This window comes from Brienomyrus brachyistius, chromosome 11 (genome assembly GCF_023856365.1).
Source record: "Brienomyrus brachyistius isolate T26 chromosome 11, BBRACH_0.4, whole genome shotgun sequence".
NCBI classification, from domain to species: domain Eukaryota; kingdom Metazoa; phylum Chordata; class Actinopteri; order Osteoglossiformes; family Mormyridae; genus Brienomyrus; species Brienomyrus brachyistius.
The window spans coordinates 2,770,926-2,798,546 of record NC_064543.1 but is presented as its reverse complement, the minus strand read 5'-3'; the positions used below and the strand labels follow the sequence as shown (position 1 = coordinate 2,798,546).

Sequence of the window (27,621 nt, the reverse complement as noted above, 5' to 3'; positions counted from 1 at the left end):
TAATATAAACCTAATCCACAGAGAGAGAGAGAGAGAGAGAGAGAGAGAGAGAGAGAGAGAGAGAGAGGACTGTGATGACGGAAACTAGCCTATCTGGCTGGCTAACTCACCATTGACATCAGAGAGCTGAGTGAGACCTGCAAGTTCTGCTGTATCGGCTTGTGGAGATGACTGTGAGGGTGTCTTTGGGTCTATAGGAGAGAGATGGAGTCTGTTGGTACAAGATATGTCCGGAGGGCTTTTTGCTCTTCTTGGAGGCCATCTTCTTTTGAACATTCTCAGGGGGAGGATTGTGGATTGGCTTCCATGGGATGGGGTTACAGTAGCTAGGGGTGGGGTTGTCATGGTAACCTACAAAGCAGAAAAAAAAATCTGTAAGCATTTCCACATAACGTACTGGTCAAGCGTTTCCTTTTCACATGCATGAGTCTGCATCACAGGCATGCCAATAAAACATGACATTTGTGCAAGCGTCTACTAAGCATGTTAATTTTTTATTCAACAAGCATGTCAAGTAGAGAACATAAAACTATGAAACATGTCAGATGGCAACAAACCAAGAATTACATTTGTAATCATGGTAATGTCATTTTATGTAATGTCTCTAGAGGATTTAAATTTTTTACGTAATAATCAGAACAGGAGAAAACCTCTAGGCTGAAACAGGTATTACAGAGAAGAAAAGTTAAGCAGCAAGTTAAAATGCAAAAACGCGAACTCGTAAAAGAATAAAAATATGTTTTACTGTATGGTAAATATTAGGCATCTGGGCCTGTCGATTCCACTTTAACTATTCTATAAATGTACCTGTGAACTTCCCATCTGTGTGTTTCGCTGAGGCTGGCCGTGGTCTGTTCTTTATACTTATCAACCATTCCTTGAACTTCTCCTCAGATTTCTGTTTTCTCTCTCTCGCTTCTGCCTCTGTCCTGGTTGCTTCCTCCTACGGGGCATGCAGTTTGGACTTGGATTTGTCGGCACTCCACATACTATCAACAGTGTCCACAATCAACATAATATAGAAATGATAACGTATAAAGATATGATACATTTTAGTGATCCTGGGGAATTTCTTCTGCATACAGCAATGAGGGACAAGAAGTGCACAGATACAAAAACGAACAAACATAAAAGTGCAAAGACATGATGCAGAAGAAATAAAGGTAACAGTTTTCTATGAATGGCATGTCTATAAGAATCTGTGAACACATTCATAACACATTATAATGAATTCATAAAGCATTATACACATGGCTATTAAAGCCATTATAAACACATTATAGCCATTGTGAAAGCGCTATGAAGCTCTCACATATAATGCACTATAGATGCCTTCATAATGCATTACTATTGCTGATACAATAATTAACGATGCTCTGTACTGCATTATGAAGGTATCAATAGTGCATTATAGATGAGAGCTTTACTGAAACTTCAGAAGTATTATAATCTATGCTATAATGCCTTATGACTGTCAATAGAAGATGCTGCGATGCTTTATTATTATACTGACCCTTATAATGCATTATGTATTAGTATCTATAATGCATTATAGGTGACAGCTTCAAGTAAAGTGTTACTGAAATAAATATAATTAAGTTAGTAGGTGGCATATGTGCAATTTGCACAATAAATGTCAGATGGTTTTAAAAATGACATGACATCTTGATATGTGTTATACTTGGGGGAGGGGGCTGGCACATCCGAAGGAGATACTGATGACAGGCAGAAAGGATCCTCAATAGTGCTTTTTAACACACTGAGGTGGCCAATGATGCTTCCAGAGAGCGCCCCATGGAGGGGGAGGGAAGAGCTGGTCATGGTGTTAAATATTCATTTTCAGATACGTTGTTTGCCTGCAGTTACTGAGAGTAAAATGACCTTTTCTTTCTGCTTTTTCTCAGTTTCTTCTCGCTTTTTCTTCTGAAGCCATTCCTTGTACTTTTTTTGTGCCTTTTCTTCAGATTCTCTCTTTTTCTGATCTTGGGCGTAATGTTCTTCTAACTCTTTGATTTTTTTCAGATGTTTTTCCATCCTTTCCTAAAAAAAAATTACGTTAAACTTGGCACTGTAAAATCAGACACTGTACACTGTACAGCAGCTTTCAATGGCAACAGGTAACAATAAAAATGACACAAAACAATCACTGCACGATTCTATGCATATTTAAATAATGCCACTAGTTCAAAACCAGTAACGAGAAGTGACACTGGCCCAGTCTGACATTTTCTCTGAACACACGAAAATAAAGCTGTTTTCAGCCTCCTGTTTAAATACAACAGGAGCTCAGGGGTTTTGTTCTTCTCAAGCGGAAATCACCTGTTCCTGTTTCATTTGCAGCCAATCATAGATCTTCTCCTCCGCTGCCATCCTCTTCCTCTCTTGTTCCCTCTGCTGCAGTGCCTGTGACTCTTTCAGGACAGTGTCCTGAGGAAAAGATGGCTGCACGTCGACAGGGGTTCAGGCAGGTAATAGAACCATTCTGATTTCGGTAGTGTTCGGTATAACTTCGTGAGGCCTATCTCAGTATTTCAATGGCCCTATAGGTCCACAATGTTTAATCGCTGATTTCAATTACGTTTCATCATCCACTACAAAAACTGTGCAAGCAGCACCTCATAGTGTTTATCACTTATACACACTTGTTGCTTTTTTTACAATTTCAATTTTGCTTTATCTCAAAATATAGCAATTGGTTAAAACTATGGGAAATCATCAACTGACATATTCCATGCCATTTATTTAATAACTCAATCAAGCTAAATAATTTCCTCAACTGAACCAAAATCCACAATACAGGGTGAAACAGAAGGACCAGAAGAAGTCGTAGTTTGCAGGAAGGTGAAACTGTCAATATAGGCCCACATGATAAGTGGATGCAATGTCATACACAAAACCAGAACCCAGTTCGCCCCTTATCACCACATACTTCTATAGTTTTCCTTTCTACCCTCAGTCGGTCCTGCCTGGCTTTACAAATGAGCCACTTCTCCCAAGCAGTTAGGGCTGGTCCAGAGGGTGGGGGGTGCTCTGCCGTATCCTCTGTCTTGGTTGTTAGTTGTTTCCCACTGAAAAGAAAAAACAAAGGGAGGATAAAATGACCGCTTTCCATACGCACATCTGGGGAGTGACAAACGGCAGCCACTGCCACGCTAAACTGACACCCGTTTCTTTTAGAGGCGGAGCTTTTCTCTATAGCAGTAAGACACCTGGGAAGCACTGTCTAAATTATAAAGTTATAGCGTTTAGGCACCTCAAATATTCCCTTATATCTAGATTTATGCGCCAGCTAAAAATGACCTCCGGTCCCACCCTAGCCGTCCCAGTGAAAAATTTCTGGCTTCGCCACTGCCACTTTCACATGATACACTGAAAAAAAGTAAATTGATGATGCATAAAATATTACAGAAAATAAGCATTGTGCATTATAGGAACTATTCATTATACTATGGTCTTACAAACACCGGGGATTATGGAGACTTGACGAAACCGATGAAGTAACTCAAAGTATTTTTTCGTTGGTAACTTGAGTTTGGACAATGCAAGTTTGAACTGTGAAACAGAAATTAAATGATTAATTGGCACAACTGGAATGCACAATTGTGGAATGCTACCAAAAGCGTTTACAATGCAAGTGCAATGTTACCGTCTCAAAACTGCAGAAAATATCGTCTGTATACTATCCCCCCTCCCAATTCCAGCGCAAAGAGGATATTCATTTGTACCGTGAGCCGTCATTGTTGCTCTCCTTGGAGCCACTTGAAGCTACGGGCTCCTCCAGGTCTTCTGGGTCACTCTCAAAGCTGTCATGGTAGATGGGAGAGAGTAAGGAGTATGTAGATTCTCCCGTGGAATCGTAGTCCATGCTCTTTGATTTGGTTCGATTTTTGTCCCGTTCATAACTTTTGCGAGGAGTTGAACTACAACCTCCGGACTTGGGATGGGATGACATTGTGGTTCTGGATATTGAAAAGAGAGGAAAATGTCATATATATATATATCAATATTGCCGACATCCTTGCTGAATAACATTCCATATTAGCTACGCTCATAACGTATTTCCCTAAATTGTCTTATATTGAGTTTATTAAGATACACTGAACACGTAACTCATTTAAACTTATCTATTACTTACTTACATTCTTCCTTCCCCGTTGCTTACAGTTTGGAATGGCGACCCGAATGGTGATATTTCCCGTCATGCCCCACACTTTGTTGTTAAATATCAGCCAATGGAAGAGCAACAATGAGATCCTGGCGTCGGTGTAACTATGGCGACGTAGCAAGATGGAAAATCACTGTTGTCATGAGAGCTAAAAAGATTGAATACAGTCTGTGAGTTAAATGCGTGCTACCAGTTTATCTGTCTGAGTTATCTGAATGATTCGATGTAGATCTTATGATATACAGTATTGTAAATAATAAGAGACTCAAAACTGCGGAGTTTCCAGTCTTTGTTAACATCCTCACATCAAGTTAAATTAGTAGTTTTGAGGGTGAGTAGGTTCCCATGGAGGCGGTAGAAGTTCGCATGTTCCTCCCGGGAAGTTCTGCCTTGTGCCCAGGAATAAGCTTCTACCGGCGACCCTGGTTAGTATAAACTGAAAGTTGGATAGACGAGAAAGCTAAATTAACTTATCCATAAGCAGCTGCAAGTGGCACTGGGAAAAAAATAGTTAATGCCATATCTGTAAAAATACTAGAACCAACTGATTCTGTGCGCACTTTGAGGAAGATATTTAGATTCGAGCGATCATGAAATTGCTACGACATGTACATGAAATGAACACTAGGTGTCACCCATTCTTGCCAGTCAATGTTAACATGCTCCATTAGCTTAGACACGTCAGATTAGATTCAACTGTTTTGTTCAAGTACTCAGAAAAAGAAATGCAGTTCTGTCTCTAATCCAAAAGTGCAGATAGTGCAAAAGAGTAAGACACAGCTGTACAATATATAGAAGGCGTGATAAATAAAGAGTTAGTGAATGAATGTATTGTACCATAAATGCACACTGACATTAAAAATCTAATGTGGCTGTAGTGTAACGTAGGCTGGTCACACTATGAACTGAGATGCAGAAGTTACTTAGGGAGGGAAGTAGCCAGAGTCGTCTTTACCTCTTCTGGAGCCCCAGGCAAAGCTTTACTTCTTTCCTTGGGAGGCCCCTCTACCAAGAAAGTTGATGCTCATTTCACTTCCTCTGCAATGCAGGTTATTTGGGAGTCTCGGGTAATCTGCTTAGAGCTAGATGAATGTAGGTATATAGTTGACTCCGCATACAATCTCCCCCCTACTTTATCCCATACAGACCTTCCTTTCCATGTATCCAATGCCCCTTTTCCATTGCTTTATTCGTAAGTGGAGAAAGCTAGTCAAGGCTGTCTCCTGCAACCATACAATAGATGTAGCGTTGGCTTGCTTGCAAGACCATGTACTCGAACATGCCTTCAGCATTGAAGGGCTTGTTGATATAGCTACATACTTGCATCGGAAGCTCCTTCTTTTGTTAAAGGGGCAGGCTGTAGGAATTCAACACAAGGATTCTTTAAGTACACCTTTCTGCCATCGGTGTTCTTTGTACATATCACCTGGATACAGGATGCATTGACTGCAGCTATATAACTCTCAAGTAGTTTCAAACTATCGATGTATTGTATTGTAACACACATAGGTTTCTCTGCTTCTGCATTGAATGGCAGTTACTATCACACATATACCCACATCCATATACCCACACATAACCGATACTTGGATTAAGCTTCTGCTGAGGACTTTAGGATTTTCCTAAACAGAGGAATGATCCACTTCTTGCATGACCGGCAGCTTCTAAACATAATCTTGAAAGAATCCTGCTATAATCTCTACAGTCAGAGTAATTTGTACTCATGTATCCAAGATTTCACGTTTGACTAACATAATGAATATAGTGCTGAAGAAAACGTCCTAACCTTGTTTTTACATCTGTAATGTATTGTTTTAGCAGTCTGGTCTGATGATTATCAAACCATGAATTCCCAAAACCAAATATACTTCACAATTCCCCAGCTATGCTTCCCTTCATTCACTTACGGTTTGTCCTAATTCCGCCCATTTCCTCTGCATTAGGTCATGAACAAGCTAACCTACAGCATCAGCTAATTGAAAAGTAAATTTCAAAAACATACTCAGTCCACTGGATACGTTTTCGAGAAAATTTCAGTGGACTTACTGAGCTTTGGCAATTTAACAAAACTTTGTTGTTGGATTATCTGAGGACTGAGCGAGTTTTGCTTCCCGGATATATATGGAATATATGAGAAAAATGACTTTAGGCCATTTACAAACAACAAAAACTGGACTGAGTGAGTTTTCGAAATATGTTCTTCAATTCAAAAGTTCTTCAGATGCATAAAATATCAATGATTATTAATGTTATGGTGTGGGAACCTGCAGTGGGGGTAGGTTGTTCCCTGCCTTCCGCCTGTAGCTTCCAGGATAGGTTCCAGGCCCCCACTACTCTGAATTGAACAAGCAGTTGCAGAAGATGGATTGGTGGTTCAATGTATGGATGGTATGGGGACCATTAATATCTAGTCAGCTTTCAGGAGACATATTCAAGATTTTCAGATTTGCTTTGATTCATTACAGAAAACAAGACTGGTCTGCAGTTTTTCATGGGTCAAGTGTGGGTTTTTTAAGCAGTGGAATTACTCACATCTGCTGAAGTGCAGTGGGAAATGTCCCAGTCGTTAATGACATGCTGGTACCATGTGTAAATACAGGGAGAGTTTAGAAGAGGTAGTTTAACAGGATGCAAGGGTCAGGGATCCAGGATGTATGCAGTGGATGTGTCAGTGAAGAGGAGTTTGGAAACATCACATTTAGCGAGGGGGCAAATGAAGGAAGTGTTAGACTCTATGTGGAATGGGGTACAGAGAATCAACTGCCATTATTTCTTGGAAGACGATCAGTAGTCAGGGTGGTGGGTGAAGGGAAAGGAGGGTGTTTGTAAAGAATAGCTCCCATGTATCTGCGGGAGTGTAACTCTTATCATCATGGGTGACTCAAAGCTTTTCTTCCAGGGCGTACAAGGTGAGAGAGTCCAACCAGTCATTTATCTGGATAGGTAAATATGTAAATAAATCCATCCATCCATTTTCCAAACCGCTTATCCTACTGGGTCATGGGGGGTCTGGAGCCTATCCCAGAAGCAATGGGCACGAGGCAGGGAACAACCCAGGATGTGGGGCCAGCCCATCGCAGGGCACACTCACGCACCATTCAGTCACACAGGCAAATCTACGGGCAATTTAGTAACTCCAATCAGCCTCAGCATGTTTTTGGACTGTGGGGTGAAACCAGAGTACCCGGAGGAAACCCCACGATGACATGGGGAGAATATGTAAACTCCACACACATGTGACCCAGGCGGAGACTCGAACCTGGGTCCCAGAGATGTGAGGCAACAGTGCTAACCACTGCACCACCATGCTGCCCCTATGAAAATAAATAAATAAATAAATTAATTAATTAAATATTCTTACAATACGTTATTATTACACATTTATTTGACCAACACAAACCAAATTTGCAAATATAACTTTACAACATGATTTCATTTTTATTGAACTTAAATGTTCAAATAGTATTTCATCTGACCAGCAGGAGGTGCAATTGCACCACTGGTCACCCAGAAAAAAAAATCGCCTTTGCATTCTCTTGATGCTAACCCACTCGTATTCAGTGTGTTAGTAGCAGTGATTTGATGATGATGATGATGATGATGAGAACTTTGGGATTATTTTAATTTTCATACGATGAATTATTTGTATATGATATTGTAAATGAGTACTGCAATAAAAGAAAAAAATATGCTCATACTTTTAAGAAGATATGTATTTAAGCAAGATTTTGTTTACAAAAAATACACTTTACAGTTTTTTTCCACAGTTTGTAGAAACTACCCATTAATTTCATTCAGTGATATGTACACCCAGATTGATTTACATTACAAGCGTATTTTGAGAAATTACTCACACATGCTTTCTCATATCTCACTACTGGCAGCCACTACACTTAAAAGAGGTAGCTGTCATGACTGGACAATACATTAGTAATAAAATCCTTTACGATTACAAGCAGACAAAAAGCACACATGCACACATTAAAACATCCTTAGCATGTTATGACTTTCATACTGTTTTGTTGGTTCTCCAAGATAAATGTTGATGTCTCAAAACCCATTTGTTATGTATATATTTGGAATGAATACAGGAATATAAGTGGCCACAAACCATTCTAATAAATATTTCACAATGAAATCATAGTCTCTACTCATTCAAAAAGCATTGCAATTTATATTTTCCCTTTTATAGATGTAGTAAGAATTTTAAAATACCTCTACAATGTGTAGAGAGATAAGCCAAACAGTGCGTTGCCAGGTAAATACTGATATCAGACTTAAAGGAGAAAATGCAATTCTGTGTGTTGCAGGAAGGAAAATAACAATTATTGCAACATTCCCCAGATGGTTTTCCATGGTGGTATAAACCGAATGACATGATTCGCGAGGCTGTTTCGTCTCCAGTACCAAAGCAGGCTGACTTGATGCAGCATGTCTGCTGTGTCCATGTAAGAGAAACTGAACTGTGAATTACCAGCCTCATATTATTATTGGCTTATTCTCCTCGGTCACTTCAGTGTGAAATGTACATTAATGAACATATCCCGCTCTCACAGTCTTCACATAGGCTGCATGAGTTAACAAAGGTCTGTATAAATCACTGAAGCAAGTTTATGGGAATATGTACGAGCATCTTGTACCACAACTGACTAGACCTTAATACATATATGGAATGTTTGTATATTTTAATAGTGTGGAGAATCTATTTAATATCTTAACATGAAAAGTAATAATTTGCGATAGTGGTCATTATTTTAAGCCTTGCTTTAACTCACTTGTTTCACAAACTAGAAAATGACATAATATTCTGCAGTACATGTTATGTTTGTTGGTTCTGTTATAACAATGGGCTAAATCAGAGTTTCTGGCAAATGTGAAATGATCTGGTTCGAAAAAAAAGTTTCACAAACCCAAGCTCTGATACAGTGAAGCCCATTAGATCAGATAAATATTCTGTTACTTTTGAACTTGGGAAAAATTGCCACACTACTCAGCGAAATTCTAATTGTTACAATAGCATAAATCCTAATTCACAGATTTATGTAGTCTGCAGTAATAGTATTACTATATTTAATAATTTTTGATGATATAACAAATATATCATATCTTGTTTTTTTTCAACAAAATGAAGATGGTAAATTTCACACTGAAAAGTTATTTTTAATTCAAGTAAAATTATGTTATTAAATAAACTAAAACCGTACACTAGAAAAACTTCGCTTACGACACATTACTAGGAAAAAAGTTTAGTCCTGGTCTTTTGTGGAATCCTATTCAGTTTTGTGTAGTCATGCCCTGATTAGCACTCTTTTAATGGGACTGATCTGTTTCTAATCAAACACAGATTCTTAAACAAAATGGCAAGAAAAAAAAACAAATAACGCACAACTGATTGTCTGTAAACAAATGAAAATAAATATTAGTACTTATTTTCCCTCCAAGCACTGAGACTGAGACTATTAGACTCTGACCTGTCAGTGTAAAAAACTTCCTCCGAGATGAACCGAGAGTTTTCCTCCGAGAGTTTTTCTGCAGACAAACTGCTCCTCCAAGCAGCCGCATAAATGCTGCTCATTGACTGACAAATTACCAAACAACGGTATTGTGTTTGATATTAAATTATCGAAAGATGTAGTCACAGTCATATCAAATAAATGGACATGTGAATTATGAAGTATCTCTATATCAGATAGAATTAAAAATAAGTACTAAAAGTACACTTTTTATAATGATAAAAGCAGGCACTGTTGGATGGGAGTTTTGTAATGTAAAATAATGGAACAAACAACGTAAGCAAGAAAACTAAGACACTGTCAAATTTATTAGTCACGTCTAGTCAGATAGTTCTTAGAAAAGTGCTTTCTTAATACATAACTCATGTACAGACAACCTAAACTCAGGGTAAACTCAGATTATGTGTTTTCATACTTTTACAGTTCACTTTGCACACACATACGCACAGACAATCACAAACAAACAATCTACTTGAGTGCCTTCCCTAGTCTCTGTTGCGAGGAATGGTTGTAAGAGTAGTGGACAAGAGGAAATCCGCGACTCTGGTAGAAGCATGCCCGTCCACAAGCCTGAACTTGGTCAGAACTGTCCGAAACAAAGGAGTCCTCTTCATCGGCAAACTCAGACTGGGCAGAACCGGTTCTACAGTCTGACCAGAAGGTTTCGGGCTGCTCAAAGGTCACAGCGGCCAGCACCGGGCAGCTAAGTGACCTGATCAAATGTCTGCAGGCTAAAGGTTTGGTGAACATCACAGACTCACAGCACTCACACAAAGCTCTGCGGCCCTGAAAGTGAGAGTACATCCTGCAGTCACAGGTCTTCTCTCCAGAGGAGTCGCAGGCCCCACTGTTCTCCTTGCCCATTACCGCTGTCCAGGGCCTCCCCCGGCCACACCACCGCAGCCGACACCAGTCCTCCTTAAAGTGTGGGTTGAAGAAAATGTACAGTATGGGATTAAGGCAGGCTGGCAGGGGGAAAAAAATTAGCGTGACGGACTTCATAATCTCAGGCTTGCTGCCAACACCAGCAAGCAGCGAGGCGAAGGAGAAGGCCGCCACGGGGCAGAAGAAGACGCAGTTGGTGAAGATGAGCCATGCTACATGGCGGAGCATGCTAGCTTGGTGGGGTTCCATCATGTCCGCTCTCCCCAGACCGTAGTACAGATGTATGTAGACCGTGGCCATGAGCAGGTAGGCCAGGGAGTTGAGCAGCACCAAGGCGACGGTAAAGGCCAGGGATGGGGTCTCCTCGGTGGAGAAGGGTAAGCACAGTGGTGAGGAGGAGAATTCTCCAATATGGAAAAGGGGCAGGAAAGCCATCCCACTGGCCATGAGTGCCAACAGTGCGGCGGCTTGACAAGCACTGTGGAGCCTGAGCTGCCGACCCTTGCCTTGTTTCGCCCAGCGACGGGCTGACATGCTGCGCTCCACTGCGAACAGCACCAGCAGCAGCACAGACCACTCCGAAGAGAAGGTGGCCAGGAAGACCGCCGTCCGACAGCCAGGTCCCGTCTCCCATCGTACGCCGAACTCGGCAAAAGCTCCCCACGTGGCGACATCCAAGGTGGCCAGCAGACCAACATAGATGCCCATTAGCAGGTTGGAAGCTGCCAGCAGACCCACCAGTAGCTTGGCTGGGGAGGAGAGACCCCCAGTGCTGAATGTGGCCACCAGCACTGCGATGTTGGAGGTGAGTGTCACCAGACAGATAAACCACACGGTCAACCGGATCATCCAGCTGCCCAGTAACTGCTCACACGGCTTGTAGGCACCTGGAAGACAGAGATAAATATGCTATTTTTCAAAACCATTGGAGAGTAGTAAGTGACAGTCACATGAGACTGTTTCAGATGTTTTTCACATGTTTACAGGCGATTTATACAAGTCAAATACAACAGGATACATGTGCTGGTTACCTGGCGAGGGAGAACAGTGCAGCGAAAACCCGAGGCTTTCGGCTTCCTCTTCCTCACCTGCAACATCAAGGACACCAAGCTAATTTCTCTACGCACAGACAGGAAATGCAGATTTAACATTTTCCTAAGTAGATGATTAAATCATACAGCCTCCATCCATGACTGCTTATGAAGTACAGGGTCATGATTCGCCTGAAGCCCATTTAATGATTTTAAAACATTGTCTGATCGGTGTTCTTACTAAGAATTCTTACTATTAACATTAATTATTACTATTACTATTATTACTACTATTATTAATTATTACTATTAATAGACTAAAACATTTTTCACGGTCTCTGGCTTAAAGTCCTTCAGAACAATACCTAAAGTTAAAGACAGTTAACTGTTCTTACCTATAATCTTGCTGCCGTTGTTCTCAGTCACTGTCATCTCAGTCTCACAACCCATGAAAGCACAGCATTGGTAGGCGTACGGAACAGATATTGTCCTACACAGAAAAAAAGTTTATTTTGGATCATTCAGGTTTAGTAAGTGTTTATGATGCACACTGAAATTCTTTTTCTCATAACCCATCCTCCTCTCCTATGAGACATGCACAAGCTCCTCTCCTATGAGACAAACACATGCTCCTCTCCTATGAGACACACACATGCTCCTCTCCTATGAGACAAACACATGCTCCTCTCCTATGAGACAAACACATGCTCCTCTCCTATGACACAAACACATGCTCCTCTCCTATGAGACACGCACATGCTCCTCTCCTATGAGATTAACACATGCTCCTCTCCTATGAGACACGCACATGCTCCTCTCCTATGACACAAACACATGCTCCTCTCCTATGAGACACGCACATGCTCCTCTCCTATGAGACACGCACATGCTCCTCTCCTATGAGACACGCACATGCTCCTCTCCTATGAGACACGCACATGCTCCTCTCCTATGAGACACGCACATGCTCCTCTCCTATGAGACAAACACATGCACCTCTCCTATGAGAAAAACACACGCTCCTCTCCTATGAGACAAGCACACGCTCCTCTCCTATGAGACAAGCACATGCTCCTCTCCTATGAGACAAGCACATGCTCCTCTCCTATGAGACAAACACATGCACCTCTCCTATGAGACACGCACATGCTCCTCTCCTATGAGATAAACATACGCTCCTCTCCTATGAGACAAACACACGCTCCTCTCCTATCAGAAAAACACACGCTCCTCTCCTATGAGACAAGCACACGCTCCTCTCCTATGAGACAAACACACGCTCCTCTCCTAAGAGACAAACACATGCTCCTCTCCTATGAGACAAACACATGCTCCTCTCCTATGAGACACGCACACGCTCCTCTCCTATGAGACAAACACATGCTCCTCTCCTATGAGACAAACACATGCTCCTCTCCTATGAGACAAACACATGCTCCTCTCCTATGAGACAAACACATGCTCCTCTCCTATGAGACAAACACATGCTCCTCTAATATGAGACAAACACATGCTCCTCTCCTATGAGACACGCACACGCTCCTCTCCTATGAGACACGCACATGCTCCTCTCCTATGAGACACGCACACGCTCCTCTCCTATGAGACACGCACATGCTCCTCTCCTATGAGACACGCACACGCTCCTCTCCTATGAGACACACACAGGTTCCTCTCCTACAAGACACACAAATTTACAGATGTGAGAGCGAATCTTGGAAGTCAGAGAGCCGCAATCAACCATTTTTCTAGTGTCCCTAGATCACCCAGTCCTCGAGGACTCCCAGCCGCTCCCTGTTTTTGCTCCCTCCCAGCTCCCTGCCAGAAAGTCCACATGGTCCCTGAGGACGGGTTGGGAAACACTGATCTAGATCAATTTTTTGGAACCTTTGCTCAATGGCCCAACAGTGATATGATTACATTGCCAGCCACAGGATTTGAACCTGTGACCTTCCAGACAGCAAAGTCACACTCCTACCCAAAGCAAGAGCCACTGACCGGAGTTTGGGCAGGTCCCTGGCAGTAAGAGCCCCTTTCATCTCCAGATTTCCTGAAAGCTTTAGCTGACTGACGGCACTCAGGCCAGCTGTGGGGAAGCTGCTCAGGAAGTTCAAACTCAGGTCCCTGCAACATATGTTAGGGCACAAATTAGCAGCAAATGCGAGCATAAAGACAGAATAATGCATCATGACACATGCTAATAGCCCACCTTACTAGCGGAATTTATGAATGTGCATTCAGTGGGCACTTTAGTATGGTCTCAGCATCTCAGAAACAGCCACCTTCATGGGATTTTCACATACTACAATGTCTAGAGTTTACAAAGAATGGCGCAACGAACAAAAAACATCCAGTAAATGGCATTTCCGTGAGCAAGGACACCTTGTTAATGGAAGGAGTCAGATGAAAACAGCCAGACTCTTTAAGCTAACAGGAAGCTCACAAGTGCAAAAGTAACAGCTCAGTGCAATAGGCTTGTGGGAGTTTTACTTACGCAAAAATGTTCTAAGGGCACAACCAAAATGATTGGTTCAATGAGATAACCAATAAGATTGTAGAGGAGGTGGGTCCAAGCAACTAGAGGAGGTGGGACCAAGACATCTGATTGGTTGGTCCCATCAATTCTAGTTACTTGGACCTACCTCCTCTACAATCTGATTGGTTATATCTCTGAACCAATCATTTTTCTTTCTGACCTCAGAACATTTTTGTGTAAGTGAAACTCCCATGAGCTTACAGTTGTGTGCAGAATGGCTTCTTTGAATATACAACTCATATACCCTTGATATTGATTGGTATATGAATTATAAGAATTAATGTCTGAGCCTGCCTTTAATAGGATATATACAGTACAAAGAATTCAGTAACTCAATTCAATAACTGTTCCTATTTTTCGTGATTTTTGAATGATAAATCAGAAATCTTGTTATGTTTATTCAGATGATGGCAATGTACAACATATCGCAGTAGGGGTTACTTACAGGTTCGTTAAAGCCCAGAGAGAAAGGAATGAATCTTTGTGAATATATTTGATTTCATTTCTACTCAGGTCTCTAAGAAAGAAAGGCAAACATTTCATTAGGACTCGCATGCATTATCATGATTAAAAATGATTGCTGTCAGGCTGTGCCTACCCAGTACAATGCAGTATGGCATGCGTGCACTACATGAAGTTTGCAAACTTTGTATAAAATCACTGACTGGGATAATTATGCAAACCTCTCAGGCTAAATAGTGCAAGAAATAATTGTCATTCCCCTTGCTGGCTCTTAAAACGGCAGCCTTCCAAAAAGGCTTCAGTCCTACTACACTTTTACAAATCCAGCTGGTCAGTATGAGAAAACACCAATATCTTCCAAGTGCAAATCCCATAAAACTCACAGGGTGCGCAGTGACGCCATGCCCTGGAAGGTGTCCCTACGGATCTGCTGGATGCCATTATGCTGGAGGTACCTGCAGAGAAGGAGGGAAGTGCTTACACACTTACAGACAGTTTGAGAGTTTCCGAAACGTTTTGAGTACAGTAATGGGGCAGCATCCATCACTCTCTTTGGGTGTTGCCTCAGTTTGGATGCCCACATTATTCACAAAGCATGCTGCGTCTTATGTTATTTTTTGACCTTATACATTTGTTACTGTAGTTCTATCAAGCAAAATATATTTTTGCACACTGTTCAAATGTGCATTACTATTACTGCAATATATCATACACTGTGTATGCATATTTATACATATATGAAGTACCCTGGACTTGGTTTAGGACAGTGTTTCCCCACCTAGTCGTTGGGGAACCCTGGACAGACCATGTTTTTGCTTCCTCTCAGCTCTCAGGGCACCTGTATCAGGTATTCAGTGTTCCTGATTGGCTGGGAGCTGGGAGGGAGCAAAAACGTGACTGTTCGGGGTTCCCTGAGGACAGCGTTAGGAAACACGGGTTTAGGACATTACACAGTTTTTTAGCCCGTAAGCAATCCAGTTTATCTCAAACGTGTATGCAAATAACAATTTAAAAAGACGAACTCCATAAAAAATGTGTCTGATAATTCATGTAAAATTCAACATTTTCATGAGTATATATGATGTATTTTGATAAAAAGCCAAGAATTACACCAAGGGTGGCCCTCACGTGGGGCAGTATTTACTGCCATAATTATACACTCCTCCATGCAAGCAGGCTCCCCCCTGCTGTGCAAATGCGGTACTGCGCACTGCGACAGCACCGGAGCCAAAGGAATGAAGAGCAGCACCACGCCGCAGCCCCGTGGGACCTTCTGGCTGGGCTCCCGAGGGGCAGCCAGGCGCAGCCTGCTTTTAACGAGTAGCAGTCTGGCAAATGATCTGGCATCAGACTGTCATCATGCCTTCCCCAAGACTGCACTACCAACCTGAGAATCTGTGCCGCGAGGCTATGCGTTCAGATGCAGGCACTGGGGCAACAAACCACAGGCCAACGAAAACACCATAACGACATAATACTGCAGAGAGCGAATCAGCAAAATTAAAACTGGCAATTGCATTCTTATTTTAATTGACCACATTCTTCTGAGGTTACCAAAAGACACAAGTTAAGGGTTTTACGTCGTATTACTCAGACTATGCAACATTTTTGAGCAAAAACCAAAACATTCAAAGCAAGTTACTCTATTAATTTTAAAAGCATTTTCAATGTGCCTTAGGATTCCAGCTAAGTTCTTGCAGATTCAGTAGCATTTTTATTATAAAATTGACCAACTCCATTCAAAAAAACATAAGAAGTCATTTTAAAAGAATGGGATTGTTATCATGCACTCAAATAACGGAACCAATACAAGAATATCTGCATAGCTCGTTTTTTTGTTATTTGCTATCAGTTTTTTCTCTGGTAAAAGCACAGTGAAGAAACTGTGGGTGTGCTATTATGATCATAGGTTTCAAAGACATCTGTGCCCGTGCCAGAGATGGAAATTTCAGGTCCAGACAGCAAAAATCCAGACCACATTTTTGTTTCAACAAACCAGTGGAGTAATCTCTGACTTTATCCTCTTTTGGTTGCTTGAAACAAAATCTTGGTTTGTATTTTTGAATTTTCTGGACTTCTGATTCGAATAGCACAGGTCCAAATAACTTACTCCTGTAAAATTAACCAGAAGAGAAAAGGTAGCATTTGTATTTGTATATACGTGCATATTCTCATTAATGCCTGAAGCTACTTATCTATGCCTGAATCTACGATGGTTGACCTGCAGGTCAGGGCTGAGTAAGAAATCATTTCTGTAATACTGAATACAAATTGTTCAACTGGATCAGTTAAAGAAAGAGTAAAAACACAAGAATCAAACCTTACATTTCCTCTATCTTGAAGCACTTTTGAAAGCTGGGGAGCTCTTCAATTTTGTTGTAGGACAGGTCTCTTGTAAAAGGATGAAAGACGTTTTTAAGGCATGTGACAGAATTTACCAACCACTGCTCTCCACTGACACCAGCTGAGGGGGTGTTCCGGTCAGACCGCAACTTGACTTACAACGCGCGAAGCAAGCCGAGGTCCTCACAAAGCGCAGAGGGAATGGCACTGATTTTAGTCCCACTCAGTGTTCTGAGAAAGACCCAGCAGAAACCAGTTATAAACGAAACATGATGTATCATTACCCTGAAACCACATGTTAACTGGCAGTTCCTTACAGCTTCAGTGCATCCGTGCATCTTGTGTTTTGTGTGGGTTGAACAAAGGTACAGAGATACAAAGATTTTGTGGGTGTTTAAGCTGAAGTATGACATGTGCCCCCCAGCTTGAGCTAGAATGAGGAGGAGGAGGTACGCCGGACAGAAAGAGCTTGAGGGTTTAGGGGGGGCGTTGGACTCACAGGCTCTCCAGATTGCTGGTCCCAGTGAGGCTGAGAAAGTCTTCCAGCATGCTGGCTCCGCGCAGAGCCCTGTAAGAAATGTGCGGAATCAGTAAGTCTGCCATCTGAAACAACATGAAAGGATCCACTTTCTCATTAAATACCACTTATTAGTACAACATTCTACAAATCACTGCAGTCACCCAGGCATCAAGGCTGCGAATTTAATAGATAACTAGGGATTTTTTTTATGTGCTTAGCTATTCTGGTTAAAAAATTACCTCATTTCCCATAAACCTCTTAGCAAATTTTAACGGACACGCTATTCTCCCTACAGCTTTCTTTCCTCTATACACTCACGGCCTCTTCTTTCACGTCTTCTGGAGACTTACAGAGCAGGCAAATCTGTGAGGTTCTGGAACGCCGAGTGGCCCACGAAGGAGAGAGGGTTATCATACAGGTGTCTGCAGAAGAGAAGTCGGATGAAGAAAAAAGAGAAGCAATATGCTTTTCAGGACGAACCCAGCTGTGCTTGTAGGAAATGAACCCAATACCCTATTCTGAATGACTGCTCTACTTTCAAGTGATTACTTCCTGTCCACCAACAATGTAATCAGTAATAGCAATTACAATTCAAAATACTGATCTTTATTTAAATCTAATTCTATATTTCTTAATCTAATTGAAGGCTAAGAAATTCTTACATGGTACGAAGAAGAGGATTCTTAAGGAATGCGTCGTCAGGAATCACTGCAATGTTGTTGCTATGGAATCCACTGGAGATTTGGGAAAAATCACATGTCAATGATTCCACTGGCTAACAACATTAATAGTCAGTCAGAAGTGAATCTCTCTTTTTGTATATAGACAGAATAGCCATGCTGTCACACAGGGCCAAAGGAATGTTCTCAGCAATTAACTGAAAAGCCATTATTTGCTGAAATTAATTACTGCACATCTCTACATTTCATTTTCCCACTTTGAGAAGATGGGGAGAGGTCCTGCACCTGGCCACGATAACTGATCAGTAAATATTTACTTAATTTGCCCAATGCTGGGAATCACTGGGTCACTGACAGGAGACTGCACCCTCATTTGTGTTTCCCCAACTCTGACCTGCACCTCCAGTGAGGGTAAAAATAAGAGGACTAAAGGCTAAAACCTCACATGGGCAATTCTTTCAAACCTTAGGGCCATTTTCACGGCCCATTCATGAAAAGCAGAGGTCATATCTTTGATTTCCATCTAATTTAATGAAGTACGCATGATGCTGGTGTGTGTATAAACAGGGGCACAGCCTGTGCTTGTTTATCCTGTCAACTGCGTGTGTATGGTGTGTGTGTGTGTGTGTGTGTACAAGTTAGACCACTGACAAGAATTTAAGTTCTTTAAGAATTTACCCAGTAAATATCCAGTTCTATAATTTTGCAAAAGTATTTTACACAGCATTTTCTCCATGAATCTTCCAGTTACTTATACAGTGCAGAATTATGGGGTGAGGCACTCAATTTCACTGAATTCTTCTGTTAATATCCAGTTCAATCAATGAAAGTGACATGTCACTTTGTCAAATGTTTACAAAACAGCAAAGAAATAAGAATAGAACATAGAATGATTAGCAATGAATAACTGAAGACTTACAGTTCCTTCAGTTTGGGTAACATCTGGATGGCCACTGGGAAGGACTCCAGGCTGTTAAAATTTAAATCTCTAAAATGAAAGAGCAAGAAACAACTGTGTTACAGCTGCATCCTCTAGCATACTCGACATACTTCCTCGATATACTTATGATATATACCTCAGTGACATCCAGCATGGCCATACTGTGTCTAGGTGACACACAGCATGGCCATACTCTCCCTCGGTGACACCCAGCATCACCATGCTCTACCTTTGTGATACCCAGCATGGCCATACTCAACCTCAGTGACACCAAGCATGGTCATACTTTACCTCAGTGACACCCAGCATGGCCATACTGTGCCTAGGTGACACAAAGCATGGCCATACTCTACCTCAGTGACACCAAGCATGGTCATACTTTACCTCGGTGACACCAAGCATGGTCATACTCTACCTCGGTGAGACCCAGAACGGCCATATTCTACCTTGGTTAGACCCAGAACGGTCATACTCAACCTCAGTGAGACCAAGCATGACCATACTCTACCTCGATCACACACAACATGACCATACTCTACCTCGGTCACACCCAACATGACCATACTCTACCTCGGTCACACCCAACATGATCATAGTCTACCTCGGTCACACCCAACATGACCATACTCTACCTCAGTGACACCCAGCATGGCCATACTCTATTTCTCAGAAGTTTTATCACCCCTGTTGTGTTATAATCATACTAACCATTCATTTCTTGGATGCTTTTAGTCTGCTTTCTTTTTCTACATTGCACACAGCACTTCCTTTGTTCGCACTACGGATTTTAATATTGTGACTTTGCCAGTTCCACGATAAACTCCCTGCGTTTTGGATTACGATTTTGGACAATGATTTTGAGAATAAAAACGCTTTCTTTACACTACTGGATCATCTCTTTCCAATATATTAGAGCAAAAGCTTATTAGGTTCAGGTCTTTAAATACTTCAGTAAACAAACAGGCATGATCTGGGCCAGTCCTCTTCAAAATAAAACAAACTAATGCTGATGCATACAATCAAAGCGAAGCTGACAGCACGCAAATTCATCATTCCAAAATAAAAAGAAACTTCAAAAAGATTATGCTAGTCTGGAAAGGGTTACAGCGCCATTAGTAAACTGATGTGTATCCACAAAACCACAGTTAGAGTCATCTTGTCTAAATGTCACAGAGAATTAGAACATGCAGGGATCTGCAGACCTGTCTTGTCTCAGATGAGGAAATTGCTTAAAATGACAGTGGATAAGAATGGGATGCATGGTCAGAAACTGCTCACTGAGAAGAACATGAATGCTCATCTTATGCCTGCCAAAAAAGCCTCTAAGAGTTCTAGAAAAAGACTATTGACAAATGAGTCAGAAGTGGAACTTTTTGGTTGACAAGGGCCGTGTTATGTCTGGTGCAAATCAGACACTGCATTCCATGGTGAAAACCTCACACCAACAGTCACGCATGACGGTGCATGTCATGGTATGAGGGTCCTTTTCTGCATCAGGATCTTGCCATTGAAGAAACCATGAATGCTGCTTTGTATCAGTTAACTCTGCAAGACAATGTCAGACCATCTGTCTGCGAGATGAAGCCAAAGCTGGGAAGCGTTATGCAAAAAAGACAACTGTAATAAAACAAAAACAGATTAGCTTAGTCTAATAAAATATAAACCAGTAATTACAGCAAGTGTAATGGCTATACTTATTTCTGCTAAGGTGACAGTAGCCATTATTAACATTGGTTACTCTACGGTGTAATGTGTATTATATATTCACTATTCACTAGTCATGTTAGATAATATTCTGCCTTGGCTGAAAAATGCACCAAAATATATGAGTTGATAGAAAATTAGATGGGTAATGAATGTTATGCTGGTATTAGAATTAAGTACATAGAACCAGTACAGGGCTTGGTTTCTTTTTATATTACATTGTGGAGATGGAAGCAATGGTCATGATTTTGAACAAGTTAATCAAGTCACTTTATTTAGTAGTATATGGACTGGTTCCAGGCCTCAGAAATCAGACACCTTCTATAATTCAGATGATTCTATTGAATGAATTATCCAATATACAATCTGAAATATGATCACATTTTAATTAATACATTTTTTGCAAAAAGGGGCACTAAATGTTTTCTGACCACCCCAGGCTGGAGATGTTGAGATGTTTACATCCACTGCGTTGCAGGAGGAAATGAAAAAAGAAAAGGGGAAATGCGATAGCAATCTCGGACTACACAGTACTTATCTTGGCAGAAATTACTGGAGGAAGTTGATACACCAACGTCCTGCTCCAGTGAGGAAGAAATAATGTCCTACTGAGCTCTGTCTCATCATCTTTGGAAGAAACTAAACTATCCCAACAGTTCCCAGACTGACGGAGATTATTGCATCGAGTGACATGTTTTTCTAATACCTTAAACCCAGAACTTAAACTTAGAAGGATTACATATAAAAATGGAAGACTAAAAAAGACATTATTCAAAAATGTATTCTGAAAAACAATTTGTGCTTGTAATCTGTTAGTTACAGCAAAACCCCCCAGCAGGAGAAGTGTTGGTGCTGTTGGTTTAATTCCCTTTAAATTGTTTAGCAAAACGAAATGCCACGAGAAGAACCTAAGGTTCATTTAAAATAAACCATATCCATAGTTCTACCAACCTAATAGCAACTAGACAGACCATACATTTCAATGAATTAAAATCACCCACAGGGAAAACCAAGATTGCATTGTTGCCGTTGTCGCTTCTGATATGCTGTCTAAACAATTCAAAATCTAGCGGTAAAGAACATAGCTAAATGGAAAAAAATAGGACCAAGTGGTAAGAGATGTTTGTTGTGCATATCGGACAATTCTTAAAACATGGATCACAGCCCGATCAATCACAGATATCAAATTATTTAAAAAAAAACTGATGTTGAGATACTTACAGCGTTTCTAGATTATCCAGTCCATTCAAGCTGTTCTTCCAAATTTCTTTAATTTTATTGTTGTGCAAATGCCTTATAAGGAAAAATATGGTTAGCTTCCATATCTATCGCTCCTAGCTCGGATTTACTTTTACTCATCTTAAAAGACACATGCCTTCAAATATATTCTATGGTTTAAAATTCCAAAAAATAATAATAACTTAGAGAGTCATGAAGAGAAACTAACAGAACCACCAGACTGGAGAGATTGGCGAAGGCATTATCAGGAATGTAGGAGATGCAGTTCAAGGCCAAGGTTAGCGCTTGAAGGTTGCCCAAGTTGCTAAGTGGTCCAACAGGGATCTCTGAGAGGTTGTTGTCATCTAACCACAGGTAGCGTAGCTGTGGCAGACCCTCAAAGCTGTCTTCTGGCACCACAGTGATGTGGTTGGCATCCAGACGCCTGTAAAAAGGTGACACCTCTTAGGCCGTGGTCATAACTGCAACTGCAGTTAAGCAGATGGTTAAGGAAATGCGAAGTTCAGAGCTTCAGTCCACTGTACTTAACCACATTTTACTCAATAAAAACATATTCCCAGAGCAATATAGTATTATTTAGTGTAAAATGCATAAATTACAACAAGTTTTTTACAATATAGAGTTTATAAGGTTTATACCAAAAGCTGATAGAAATATTTCTGCCTGACCTTAGATATCATCATTATGATCACCTGTACATCTTACTCTGTAAAAACCAGATTACTAATATGATGGCTCCTGTCATATGACCTGAAATAGACATTCACATGTGTGTGGGACTCTGTCCTCACTGAGAAGGTATGTTCAGACAGAGTATTACTCAGCATCTAAGTGCAATGAAATCCCTAGCAGTGGATTCGGACAAGACACATCTCTGCCTCAGTGGTTTCTGCTGCCCCACCAAAATGAAGGATGATGATCGTTGCCAGAAAACCGAAGCCAAATGATTTCCTGCTTGTGAATGGCAAGCATTTTCTTTTCCCTGCGGCATAATGACCTCTCAGCAGGGCGACACAGATTTCCTCCCCTAAACAGGACATGGACTCCAAAACACTGTCAAACATGTTCTTAAAAACACACCAAACTTTTTTTTTCTACTTAGGAATGCTATGTTGGGGGAAAAGGATACATTCAGAACATTAAGCCTCAAAACTGTGGAATTATATAATTTTGACACATCTGTAGATTTCCAGTTAATTTTTCTGTATGTTTCCAATTTTCCAAAGTATGTAAAAAGGATTTTGTTTTGAAATAGCTAGATTGTCATTAAGATTTAAAAAACATATATATCTAAATAATGATAATGGCATTACCACTGATCTTTAAATTTCTACACAACATATGCTTCACTGCTTTGAAAAACTTTATGAGGATGTTTTCAATTAAAGAGAAGCCTTGCATTCTTTTGATGTTAAGTAATGATATCACCAAGACTAAATTATGACCAAATTATTACTAGTGACATCAGCGCTTATCATATCGCATTCATTCGTTCGCGTTCATCAGTTGCAAAGTACATAAATAAGAAACACTCCCATCCGACACTTTCTGTGAGGAGTTACTTCGATGGAAGCTGGGAGATGAAAAGGTGGACGTGCTCCACGTTCAAACCATGGATGCAGTGCAACAGGAACGAATTCCTTATGGGTTAAACCACCAACCATTTCTTCAAGAAGTAGAAAAAAAAAAACCATTTCTCAAATTCTCCAGAAAGAAGGCCATACATTTCTAAGAATAATAAGCATTACTTACTACAAGAACACTGCTACATCAGTCTAAGCCCATTGCCAAATGTAGCCTTTCAGTCAGTTTTCAACAATAATAACGCTGTTTATCTTGAGACTGGAATCCACCACATCTGGCGAGCATATTAGGGTTTTAATATTTGTCTAAAAAAGCCTGGGGGATACTCCTGCTCCTCAAACTCTCCTACTTTCTGCTCATCCTTATTCTCCTCCTTCTTGCTTTCTCATTTAAAAAAAAAAATCCCTTCTCAGTCCATGCCAGAATGAACAAAACAGTAGTGTTGACAGACAGCTTACTCTCAGAGGCTTGGTACAAAGTTAGCTTTGGTCTGCCAAAACATATTACTCCAGCTATAAAGCTGAAGCTCTCGGGGGAGGGGCAGAGACATCTGCCATGAGGAGGGGGACAAAGAAGGGGAGCAAAAACATGCAGTCTGGTTTGGAGAAGATCTGGTGGGGCGATAATGAATGAATGCTTGCTTTTGGATCAAGGCTGCCCAGCTTCCATTCTGCTATGTGGATGAGAGGCACAAACCCATAGACCACAATGCACAGGGGACACACTCATTGGCTAGCAGTGGGCGAATATAAATACCATTCAGGTGCATTTAAAAGAACCGCCTATAGCATTGAGCCATGAATACATAGAAAACAGCTCATTAGGTATCCATGTTGGTTTTTTATCATTAAGATCCACCAATTCCTACTTCAACTCATTATCCAACCCGAAATCCATGAATACTTCATGTTTCTTGGGTAAACACGTGGAGAGTAATGTAAGGTACTTCATCAGAATGCAAGAACAATAAAAAACTGCTTAAAATATTTAAATCTGAGTACATCAGAGTAACATTTACTGTGCCTTACATGACAATTTTCAACAATAGAATTAGTTACAGTAACATTATGACAGAATAATCACCTACATAAGATATTTTAAACACAAATGAAAATGCCTGGCGAGCAGAGCTTGAAGCAGCCATAGAACTTTGTCCCCTGCACTGCTCCTATGAAAACGACGCTAACAGAGAGCCCGGAGCCACGTTGTTGGATCCCCAGGAGCCAACAGAAGTGGTGAGCGTTGTCAGATAACTTACAGAGACTGGAGTGAGGGTAGGGCTTTTAGGGACAGGCTGGGCACAGTCTTCAGATGGTTATTCTGCAACATCCTGAAACGACAGCGTCACGTCTTCAGTCACAGCATTGGCCCTGCCTTTCATTACCATTATGTATGTTATTGACGATTACCAACGATTCCCATTATGCATAAAGATGTCAGTTTCATTTGATGGATTGACTGCTGGCTATTCAAAACTACGTTGGTCCTTTCTTGCCAATGTCACATGACTGTGCTAAGAACTGAACACAGCCGGTTTACCTGTCTTCCTCTCCCTTATCAGTCCATTTGGGTATCGCTACAGTGCACTAAAGTCCATTGTTTTCCTTTCTGTGCAGAAGCAATGGTTGTTACAGGGGTGTATAATGAGAGCGGAGGCTTATGGGTGTTCATCCTATCCTCATGCTGGCCAGGACCTGCCTTTCTCAGAAAGCTGACTGTATGTCATCCACATGGCTATGGCTGAGCCAAGCATTGTAGAGACTGATCTGTTCAAGATGCTACGAAAAAATATGTTCGGGACACAAAGAGCATGCTGTATATACTTGGCATTACGACAGGCGGACTACTTTGCATGCTTCGGAAATGTTCACGAGCTGAGTTAACTTGGTGTAACACAAGGCAGATATGAATCCTGAGAAAAACATCCACAATTTGTGCCAAATTTATTCGGAGTTCGAATGTCATATGAAAACTCCTCATAATCCAGAATTGGAATTTCTGAGGCTTTTCATGAGCCACCATTTTACACATTTGTACCCTACACCTCCTATACCATCCAAAGACCTTTACTTAGTTTATCTGATAATTTCAGCAAAAGTACAGTAAAGTAAAAAAAAAAAAACAAAAGAGGTTCCGGCGTATTATAGTTACAATCGTAACTTGCTATTTTAGTGTCATGCCATTAAAAATACTGCTAGAAATGAAAATAAAAGTTTTAAACTCCAACTTATGTGGCTAATGAAATGTTCACAAAGACCTGCACGCAACAAAATCTTCACCAGAGAGTGTGAAATATTTCAGCATCCAGTGGCTAGAATGTCAAAAAATTGCAACATTTATTTGGGAGGAGATAAAGTGCTTTATCGGTTGGACTCGAACGCTGACATTCATTTTTCCTCTTTGCGCCTTGGAGAGCAAGCTAACAGACCCAATACTCGCTAGAAAATGATATGACTGATACCACACACTGACAGCAAACGTGGCAGGTAAATGGATAGCGATGCAAATCATAAGCTTGCTGACAACACAGGACCAGCACCCAAAGAAGTAACTTAAACTGGGCATTATATAAGTAATAAATGTGTAATGGTTTTCTAAAAAGAACCATATGTTGCTGTTAAGACAGAGGAGATGGATTACTATATAATATATCTACGTATTCTTTATTTCAAGATGACGTGGAAATGAAATACCTCCCCACAATTCATGCAGGTCCAATGTCATAAAAAGCTATAAAAACAAGCCAACATTTTCCCATCAAAGTCATCTAGGAAGACGCATGGTTAACGGATGGTACCCGTTTTTTTAATTACCATTAGTATTAACTATAACTTACAAGACTTTAAGCTGATGGAGTCCAGTCAGAGCCTCAGGGTGGATGAAGGTCAAGTCATTCCCAGCCAGCCGCCTGATGAGGAAAAGACAGAAATTCACACTTTACATTAAACGCAACTACATTCTCACACGGATGCAAAAACGGGTATTTACAGGCACTTCAAGTGCCCACAATCGATGAATTTGGTCTAACACAAATGAATACTACAAGACCATAAACCACTGACCAATTCACGTGTAAATCAATTTAATATACAGTAATGCTATTTAATCAAAATACGTCTATAGCAGTTGGATCACTGAAAAAGTGAATAACTCAAAAACTCACATACTATTATACATTTCCAAGTATCATAAATGGACTTTAAATAACAAACTTTCCAAACTAATGGTGCCGATATAGGTTTTGTATACAAAGTGCAGCCTCACTGTCCAGGAACACAGGAGCGGCACCGTCTACCTGCTAGCCTGCTCTCAGCTGTTATTGAGTAATTATTATTAAATTGTAAACCAGTTACTTTGTGTCATAATTCCCAGTACCACCCCATAAAGATATCCAAATTGTACATGAATATATATTTATATGAATTTCTATAATCGTAATTAAGCAATAACACCATCTGCATTTTGCATGGTAAATCACTTGGTAGGATAGAATGGGAAAATACATTTCAAAGGTGTCCAGTTGCATGCAGCTGAAAATGATGAAAATGTTTGTGTAGAAAAATTTCAGATGAGTTTCCCCAAACAGCTGGAGTGAAAATAACCCTCAAGAATACAACAGACCTACTGTATGTATTCTGTATATGAACTGGGAATGTAAAAGGACCAAACTGGCATGTTACATGCATTTAAATTTAATTTCCTCAGCACATTCTTAGGTTTGGCAGTAAGGCATTTTGGGGAAAAGACTGCAGTAATGGAAAAGTATAGTTTCATGAGTCTTAAGTCAGTCATTTTTGCTTCATTTGTATAAATAGCATCTCTCATCCAAAAATCCCTAAGAAACATTTTATGTTACTACTGTAAAATGCATGCATTAACACTGGAAGAAGAAACGTGCTAGGTGTGTGTGTGTGTGTGTGTGTGTGTGTGTGCGTGCGTGCGTGCGTGCGTGCGTGTGCGTGCGTGCGTGTGCGTGTGTGCGTGCGTGTGTGTGTGCGCTCAGTGGGACAGTGCTCTGT

At 40.8% G+C, this 27,621-nt stretch overlaps 2 protein-coding genes across 3 annotated transcripts in view; both read right to left on the bottom strand.

The window, feature by feature from the left end:
• LOC125751447 (coiled-coil domain-containing protein 34-like) overlaps nucleotides 1-27,621 on the bottom strand; it is a 112,891-nt gene that overhangs the window by 1,143 nt on the left and 84,127 nt on the right. Inside the window, exons 2-8 of one of the 2 annotated variants that reach the window (XM_049030268.1) lie at nucleotides 4,136-4,184; nucleotides 3,726-3,959; nucleotides 2,930-3,068; nucleotides 2,320-2,427; nucleotides 1,882-2,040; nucleotides 808-943; nucleotides 111-351 (exon numbers count right to left, since the gene is read on the bottom strand). In XM_049030268.1, the coding sequence (XP_048886225.1) occupies nucleotides 119-351; nucleotides 808-943; nucleotides 1,882-2,040; nucleotides 2,320-2,427; nucleotides 2,930-3,068; nucleotides 3,726-3,952 (1,002 nt within the window). In that variant the 5' untranslated portion in view covers nucleotides 3,953-3,959; nucleotides 4,136-4,184 and the 3' untranslated portion in view covers nucleotides 111-118. Of the gene's footprint in view, nucleotides 1-110; nucleotides 352-807; nucleotides 944-1,881; nucleotides 2,041-2,319; nucleotides 2,428-2,929; nucleotides 3,069-3,725; nucleotides 3,960-4,135; nucleotides 4,185-27,621 lie in introns of those variants that run through there. The other variant, XM_049030269.1, reaches the window with a different exon arrangement.
• Nucleotides 7,861-27,621, bottom strand: part of lgr4 (leucine-rich repeat containing G protein-coupled receptor 4) — a 37,237-nt gene continuing 17,476 nt past the window's right edge. Inside the window, exons 3-18 of the mRNA XM_049030243.1 lie at nucleotides 26,439-26,510; nucleotides 24,861-24,932; nucleotides 22,227-22,442; nucleotides 22,001-22,072; nucleotides 19,055-19,123; nucleotides 18,118-18,189; nucleotides 17,806-17,877; nucleotides 17,435-17,503; nucleotides 17,095-17,166; nucleotides 16,918-16,983; nucleotides 14,976-15,047; nucleotides 14,576-14,647; nucleotides 13,593-13,718; nucleotides 11,990-12,084; nucleotides 11,595-11,651; nucleotides 7,861-11,450 (exon numbers count right to left, since the gene is read on the bottom strand). Of these exons, the coding sequence (XP_048886200.1) occupies nucleotides 10,147-11,450; nucleotides 11,595-11,651; nucleotides 11,990-12,084; nucleotides 13,593-13,718; nucleotides 14,576-14,647; nucleotides 14,976-15,047; nucleotides 16,918-16,983; nucleotides 17,095-17,166; nucleotides 17,435-17,503; nucleotides 17,806-17,877; nucleotides 18,118-18,189; nucleotides 19,055-19,123; nucleotides 22,001-22,072; nucleotides 22,227-22,442; nucleotides 24,861-24,932; nucleotides 26,439-26,510 (2,578 nt within the window). The 3' untranslated portion in view covers nucleotides 7,861-10,146. The remainder of the gene's footprint in view (nucleotides 11,451-11,594; nucleotides 11,652-11,989; nucleotides 12,085-13,592; nucleotides 13,719-14,575; nucleotides 14,648-14,975; nucleotides 15,048-16,917; nucleotides 16,984-17,094; nucleotides 17,167-17,434; nucleotides 17,504-17,805; nucleotides 17,878-18,117; nucleotides 18,190-19,054; nucleotides 19,124-22,000; nucleotides 22,073-22,226; nucleotides 22,443-24,860; nucleotides 24,933-26,438; nucleotides 26,511-27,621) is intronic.